Here is an 8,717-nt window from a genome sequence, read left to right as displayed (position 1 = left end):
AACAAAACTTTTATAATAGTAAATCTGATATTGGTGAGTGCTAAACTTGCCAGGTGTCTAAATAGCTAGCCCGTGATGGCTGGGCTATGTACTTAGAATATTGCAAAATGTGCTTTCACCAAAAAGCTATTTTAAAATCGGACATATCGAGTGCATAGAGGAGTTCTGTATCTATAATTCTTAAAATAATTGTTATGCTTTTTGTGAACGTTTATCGTGAGTAATTTCGTAAATTGTTAGCAAATTCCCCGGAAGTTTGGCAAACAAGATTGTATCTGGCAACCTGCGCATCCTCGACCACTAAGGCCTTCAGGACACAAGCCAGTTGCACAGACAAGAGACTCAAGGACTTAGGGAAGAAGTTACTGGGTGGTTGGGTGTTCTCAGAGGTGGCAGGCTGCCTATGAGCTAACTCCCTGGTTTTCTCCATAATAGCCTTAACCTCTTACATCTAGACGTTCCGCTAGCGGAACACCTGCTCCAATATCCAATGATAGGCGTGGCGCGAATTACAAATTCCTCAAAAATACGAAAACTTCAATTTTTCAAACATATGACTATTTCACAGCATTTTAAAGACAAGACTCTCCTTTATCTAACCACACTGTCCGATTTCAAAAAGGCTTTACAGCGAAAGCAAAACATTAGATTATGTCAGCAGAGTACCAAGCCAGAAATAATCAGACACCCATTTTTCAAGCTAGCATATAATGTCACAAAAACCCAGAAGACAACTAAATGCAGCACTAACCTTTGATGATCTTCATCAGATGACACACCTAGGACATTATGTTATACAATACATGCATGTTTTGTTCAATCAAGTTCATATTTATATAAAAAAACAGCTTTTTACATTAGCATGTGACGTTCAGAACTAGCATACCCACCGAAGACTTCCGGTGAATTTACTAAATTACTCACTATAAACGTTCACAAAAAACACAACATTTATTTTAAGAATTATAGATACAGAACTCCTTTATGCAATCGCTATGTCCGATTTTAAAATAGCTTTTCGGCAAAAGCACATTTTGCAATATTCTGAGTAGATAGCTCGCCATCACGAGCTAGCTATTTTGACACCCACCAAATTTGGCACTCACCAAACTCAGATTTACTATGAGAAAAATTGGATTACCTTTGCTGTTCTTCGTCAGAATGCACTCCCAGGACTTCTACTTCAATAACAAATGTTGGTTTGGTTTGGTTTCGTGACAAAAAAATTCTAAATATTTCATTACCGTACTTCGAAGCATGTCAACCGCTGTTTAACCTGTTAGGGCTAGGGGGCAGTATTTACACGGCCGGATAAAAAACTGAAAAAAAGGAAGTGTCACGTTACAGCAGAGATCCTCAGTTTTCAATAAAGAGAGTGTAGAAGGCCAAGAAATGGTCAGAGATGGCACTTCCTGTAAGGAATCTTCTCAGATTTTTGTTCTGTTCTGTTATACTCACAGACAGCATTCAAACAGTTTTAGAAACTTTAGGGTGTTTTCTATCCAAATCAAACAATTATATGCATATTCTAGTTTCTGGGCAGTAGTAATAACCAGATTAAATCGGGTACGTTTTTTATCCGGCCGTGCAAATACTGCGCCCTACCCTAGAGTGGTTAAGTTGATGCTTCTGGTGTTGACGTGGGGGGCCATCCTGTCCCAGCGATCTGCCCAGGACCATAAAGCTTCATCCTTGTGCCTTCCTGTCCCATTGTCTCAGTCCCGCAGAGAGGAAAAACGATGTAGGCAACCGAGAACTCCTGGGGTTCAAGATGGCGTTGGAAGAGTGGCGGCACTGGCTGGAAGGAGCAGAACAGCCATTCCTGGTCTGGACCGACCATAACAATTTGGAGAATCTCCGTACAGCAAAGTGCCTTAACTCCAGGCAGGCCTGGTGGGCTCTCCTGTTTACAAGATTTAACTTCACCATTTCCTACAGCCCAGGGCCCAAGAATGTGAAGCCTGATGCCCTCTCCCGCTTATACAGTTCCTCTGCCAAACCCTCGGTCTCCGAAACCATTCTCCCTACCTCATGCCTTGCAGCCTCAGTGGGTTGGGGTATTGAGACCCTAGTTCGCAGGGCCCTAACATTACCAGCCTGGACCTGAAGGGGGCCCGGCTAACCGGTTGTTTGTCCCTAACTCAGTCCGGTCCCGGGTCCTGGAATGGGCACATTCCTCCAGGCTGACCTGTCATCCCGGTACCCGCGGTACCCGAGATTTTTTCCAACAACGTTTCAGGTGGCCCACAATGGTTCCTGATGTCTCTGCCTTTGTCACCGCATGCACGGTGTGTGCCCAGAACAAGACTCCATGGAAAGGCTCCTTCTGGCCTTCAGCCACTACTGGTCCCTCATCATCCCTAGTCTCATATCTCTGGATTTTCTCTCTGGGCTTTCCCTGTCTGATGGCAACACCGTCATTCTGACAGTGGTGGATCGATTCTCAAAGGCCGCTCATTTCATCCCTCTCCCCAAACTTCCTTCTGCCAAGGAAATGGCCCAGCTCATTTCCTTGGATCTTTAATTTAAAGACCCTTGCTCCCTTTGGTCTCAACGTAGACTTTGATCTGAAGCCATTCTTGTGATTTTTGTGACTTTGCCATTGTAATTGTTTGTAGGCTTTTGTAGTCTAAAGTGTATCTATGATCGTATGCTATCCATTTGTTCTTTTGTATGTTCTTTGTATGCCATTTTTATATTTCAGAGTTAACCAATGATATTAGGCCACATTTGGCCATAATTACAGACACCTGTGTGTCTTCTGACACTATATTAATGAGTCATCTCGCAGTGTTTGTGATGATACCCTGATGAAGACAGCTTGGCTGTCGAAACGTTGGATATTACATTTTTGCATCTGAGCTTCTAGAGCAGGGGTGTCAAACGTCCGGCCCGCGGGCCGGATCAGGCCTGTAAAGGGGTTTAATCCGGCCCGCGAGATGATTTTGTAAAGTATAAAAATGAGCTGCAATTTTTCAATAAAATAAACTGCTGTTCCAATTGCGTCCACTGGATGGCGCAATAGCAATTGTGTTAAGCAAGCAAACTGTTTATACCGGAGCAGAGCAAGTAGGTCAAGCAAGTGCAGCCAGTCCGGATGAGCTACTTTGTTTTGCCCGCGATATTTATTACGGCTTCTACTTTTAACATTATGTGCTTTGGCACCCTCATTGCCCCAATATGTCTCTGTCAAAAAAGAGAAAAGTGGACACAGAGTGCAGTGTTCCAAGAAAAATGGTCATCCTCCTATTTATTCACGGAATTGAATGGGAAAGCTGTATGTTTGGTGTGTTCACAGCATGTTGCAGTGCTGAAAGAGTATAACCTTCGTCGCCACTATGTGTCTTCATGCCGACAAATATGACAACTTTCAAGGACAGCGGAGAAGAGAGAAGGTGAATGAACTGTTGGCAGGTCTGAAGAAACAGCAGTCTGTGTTTACTCACAGCCGAGACATCAGTGACGCTGCAGTGAAAGCTAGCTACCTCATTGCTAATGAAATCGCAGTGGCTTCAAAACCATTTAGTGAGGGTGAATTTGTAAAAACATGCATGATGAAGGTCAGCGGAGATTGTGTGCCCTGAAAAGCGCCAGGCTTTTGCAAATATCAGCCTGACAAGAAACACAGTTGCAGACAGGATTTCCGATCTTTCAGTGGATTTGGACAGCCAGTTGAAGCAAAAAGTAAAGTCATTTATTGGGTTTTCAGTTGCAATTGATGAAAGCACGGACATTACAGATGTTGCACAGCTGGCCATTTTCATCCGCGGAGTTGATGACACATTGACCGTCACCGAGGAGTTCGTGGAGTTGGTGCCGATGACATATACAAGGACAGCAGCTGATATTTTCACCGCACTCGCGGCGCGCTGGACAGGGTCGGAGTGGACTGGTCCCGCGCTGTCAGCCTGGCTACAGATGGTGCGCTCTCAATGATTGGGAAAAAAGCAGGCGTTGTGACAAAGTTCAGAGAGAAAGTGCAATCTGCAAATGGAGGACGTGATTTTTGGACTTTCCACTGTATTTTGCACCAGGAGGCTTTGTGTTGCAAGTCATTAAAGATGGATAACGTCATGAAGGTGGTCATCCAAACTGTTAATTTCATCCGATCCAGAAGCCTGAATCACCGTCAGTTTGACAGCCTTCTCAAAGAGAAAGACCACATCTATGGCCTGCCATACCACACTGAGGTAAGATGGTTAAGCCGAGGTGCTGTGCTTAGGCGTTTCTTTGATTTACGAGAAGAAATTGAACAGTTCATGGAAGAAAAGGGCAAACCAGTGTTAGAATTTCATTCCGCAGAATGGATGCAGGACCTTGCATTTATGGTGGATGTTACAGAGCACCTGGAATAACTTGAACAAACAGCTGCAAGGGCGCAACAAAGTCGTCACGCAGTATTATGACAGCATACGTTCTTTCAAGTTGAAGCTGTCATTGTGGGAGACGCAACTCGCCGGTGGTGATGCAGCTCACTTCCCCTGTCTGAAAAATGTGTGCGCGACCCAACATGTGGCAGACATGAAGCGGTTCAAAGATAAAATAACGGGACTGTTACGGGAGTTTGAGCAACGCTTTCAGATTTTTGGTGAACTGGAGAAAGACTTCAACGTTTTTTGCTCGCCATTCACCGTGAATCCCTCTGATCTGCCCGTCAGCATCCAACTTGAAATAATAGACTTGCAGTGTGACTCGGATATGAAGGGCAAATTTGCCGCAGCTGGCTTGGACACATTTTATCAGAATCTCTTGCTAGGTTACCCCAACTTGACAGCCCTCGCTGGAAAACTGTTGTGCATGTTTGGAACCACATATCTTTGTGAGCAAGTTCTCTGTAATGAGCATAAATAAAACAAAGCTGCGCTCAAGGCTCACGCACAAGCACTTGAATCACATCCTGAAGTTGGCTGCCACTCAGGATGTGACACCTGATATTGATGCGCTGGTGAAAGCTAAAAGATGCCAGGTATCAGGAGTCAAATAAACTATGCAACCCCACTTAAAGTGCTGCATGAGACACCCTGATATAGTTCTGTGATCTATTTCTGTGAATCACTGAGGCATTGTGTGTTTGTGTGTTCTTTTTCTTTAGAATTTTCAAATAAACTTGAGGTGTTTTATGATTAATAGTGATGTTGTGCTTGTACTATTGTGGACACACTGTCCTCAGGCTCCAGCTTTATGTTTTATGTTGATTGTATTAAAACAAAGAGAACAATTTGAAGTTGTTGTTTTTAAGTTATATATACCATGATTTTACCGGTCCGGCCCACTTGGAATAGATTTTCCTCCATGTGGCCCCTGAGCTAAAATGAGTTTGACACCCCTGTTCTAGAGTGTGCGGCTCTCCCTTATTTTCAAGTTTTCTACTCCGCTAGCCAGCACCTCGCCTTAATAGGTGTGCGTTTCTTTTTCTTCTAGATTGTTCTGTTACCCAGTAAACAGCACCCTACCGACAAAAAAGCTCTAAAACGATGCCGAATGATAATTATTTTCCTGACACTGGTCACAGACCCATACAAGATTACTTGGAATATAGCCAAAGGGAGCGTGACAAGATCATTGTTTCGGAGTCCCTTTTTGACATGCCGGGAGGTAATTCTGACCTCTCGAAAGAACTGTTACATTTATCTAAGCGCCAGACGAGAACACATCTACATATAGTCACTCTTAGTGATTACGTAGGGTCAAGGCATTATTCCACGGGGACTCAGGTGGCAAAAAGAGCCATCATTGGGACAGCGCACAGATGATTTCTGTGAGCGCTGGTGTGCCATCCTGAACAAATGCTCTATTGATTTGATGACATTAATTGTTGACCAGTTGAAAAAGGATTTTAGTGAAATGGATAATACGATTAAAGACAAACGCACAGCTCTACAAATAGCTGTTAATGATGATGGCATATTCAATGAACTGATGAAAACTAACCAAGCGCTCCAGGACAAGTTGTCTACAGAAATAAAGGAACTTAAAATCAAGAAATTCAACCAAGACAAAAAAGATGAGGCCGAGGATAAAGTCTACTTCTGGAGAAACCCTGACAGAGGAGGTCCTGCTCCTCCTCTCCATGGCAGACGCAGGAGGGATGACGCTTACTTCCATCCACCCCCGTCTGACCAACACTCTACAACTAGCGCCTCATCGTCTTCCAGTGGCAGTTTTTTATTCAACGAGAGACTGGGCCAACGGAAGGGCGCAGGTGGCCGCAGGCACACGCATCGACGAGATGCCGCACCCGACGGGGTAAGAAGAAACGACTATCAGAGGCAGAGGAGACTGTTCACACGGTCCCAGAACCCACGGGACTGAGTGTCTTTAATTTATCAAGCAAGATATTGAGCCCTGCTCATGTCTCTTTGCTTAATAAAGGGTTATCTTTTGTGCCTACAACACAGTGTAACGATTTTGATGTTAAGGTAGACATGTTCAAGTTTTTTAGAAATATCCGTTTAAGGGAATACTTTAGCTCCCCTAATCCTGACATTTCTATTGAACCAGTAGGTTACTCACCTCTACATACTCCGACTCCTTTTAGAAGCAAGAGTTATTTTATACCTCCAGCCAATCGCAATCACTCTATCGAGACATATGGCAGACTTGTTGAAAAAGATGTTGCTCATCTCCTTCAGAACAGACAGGAGTACAAATCTTTCCATAATTTACCTAAGGATGAAAAACAAGCTTTGCTTGATTTACAATCCGATACGTCAGTCCTTATTCGTCCTGCTGATAAGGGTGGGTCGGTTGTACTCATGGATAGGACAGCTTACGTAAATGAGTGTCATAGACAGCTGCTTGACAACACCTTTTACAAGAAACTCAGAAGTGACCCTACTTCCCAATTTCAGAATACTATCTTTACTGTCCTAGATGGGTATTTCAATTCTGGTCAGATAACCAAAAAAGAACATGACTTTCTGGCTATTCAACACCCTAAAATTGCCACTTTTTATACTTTGCCGAAATTACACAAGAATGTTACAAAACCTCCAGGGCGCCCTATTGTAGCGGGCATTGATGCAGTAACGGCCCCTCTATCTACTTTTGTTGACTTTTTTATTACACCATGCGCAGAACAGCTCCCCTCCTTTGTAAAGGACACCAGCAGTATGATCTCTATCATTGAATCTCTTGATCCTCTCCTTGAGAATACCTTGTTAGTTACTTTTTATGTTGAGTCGTTATACACAAATATTCCACATGAGGGCGGTATTGAAGCCATGGAACATTTTCTTCTGCAACATGACCCTAATGAACTACCTTCCAGTGCCTGCATTATAACATTGGCTGAAATAGTATCACACGTAACTATTTCATGTTTCTAAATTATTTCTTTATTCAGACGAAGGGTACTGCTATGGGATCCCCCATGGCTCCTAACTATGCTAATTTGTATGTGGGTTACATGGAGAAACAGTCCATTTTCAACCCTCTCAAAAATGTTTTCTTGCCTAACATCATTATTTGGAAACGGTATATTGATGATAGTTTTGTTCTATGGAGGGGTGATGCAGAACAGCTCCAGGCATTCCATGCTTGTCTTAACTCCTGTTCTGAACATTTGAGATTTACTATGCAATCTGATACACGTCAAATCAGTTTTCTTGATCTTCTGATCATGTGTGAAAATAATGTTCTATATACTGATCTTTACAGGAAACCTACTGATTGTAACAGTTTGTTGAGGGCTGATAGGTGTCACCCACTTCCCTTGAAAAATAGTTTGCCCTACAGCCAATTCTGTCGAATCAAAAGAATTTGTAAAAAACAATCAGATTTCGACAGAAATATGGCTGAGACGCACAGGAAGTTCAAGGAGAGGGGGTACAAAAATGATCAGATTAATATTGCCATTGAGAAAATTCAAAACAAAACATGACCTTTTTCAAGGTCAGTCTCGCAAAAAGACGCATTCTTGCGTTCTAACTACCTGCTATTCAAAGCGCTCTGAACAAATTAAGGGAATCGTTCTCAAACATTGGCACATTCTAAAATCCGATGATAGTCTCGGTAATGTGTTTTCGGACCTTTCCTTGGTCGTATTCTCGCGGGGCAGAAATCTCAGAGACCAATTGGTACACTCTGATTTACCACCACAAGATATTCCTGAACAACGTCTATTTGCGCCCCTACTGGATGGAAATTACAAGTGTAATGGCTGTACTCAATGCAATGGCACTTATAAATGTAGATCCTTCAAACACCCACAAACAGGGAAATCGATCCCAATCAAAGGTGTTATCACGTGCTCCACTAAGGCAGTTATTTATCTTATAACTTGTCCTTGTGGTAAAAATTATGTGGGTAAAACAAAGCGTGAATTAAAAGTACATATCTCAGAGCATCGTAGCATCATTAGGTGCAAAAACTTGACTTACCCAGTTGCGGCCCACTTTATGGAAGCAAACCACTCGATTTTGTCTCTGCGTTATATTGGCATCGAACATGTCACACTCCCTAGGAGAGGGGGTGACCTTGATAATTTATTGTTAAAATGAGAGGCTGCCTGGATCTTTAATTTAAAGACCCTTGCTCCCTTTGGTCTCAGCGTAGACTTTGATCTGAATCCATTCTTGTGATTTTTGTGACTTTGCCATTGTTTGTAGGCTTGTGTAGTCTAAAGTGTATCTATGATCGTATGCTATCCATTTGTTCTTATGTATGCCATTTTTATATTTCAGAGTTAACTATTCTACTTAACTTCTATGGGCTAG

At 42.8% G+C, this 8,717-nt stretch overlaps 1 protein-coding gene across 1 annotated transcript; it reads left to right on the top strand.

Moving 5' to 3' along the window:
* Positions 1–3,360: 3,360 nt before the first annotated feature.
* On the top strand, positions 3,361–4,851 carry LOC106583973 (general transcription factor II-I repeat domain-containing protein 2-like). The gene is given in 4 exon segments (XM_082967846.1): positions 3,361–3,395; positions 3,561–3,850; positions 3,853–4,349; positions 4,351–4,851. Coding segments are annotated over 4 exon segments (1,323 nt in total).
* Positions 4,852–8,717: the final 3,866 nt, after the last annotated feature.

The sequence above is a fragment of the Salmo salar genome, chromosome 23 (genome assembly GCF_965601325.2).
Source record: "Salmo salar chromosome 23, fSalSal1, whole genome shotgun sequence".
NCBI lineage: Eukaryota > Metazoa > Chordata > Actinopteri > Salmoniformes > Salmonidae > Salmo > Salmo salar.
Note: the sequence above shows the minus strand (reverse complement) of the source record. Positions and strands in the feature narration are given on the sequence as shown.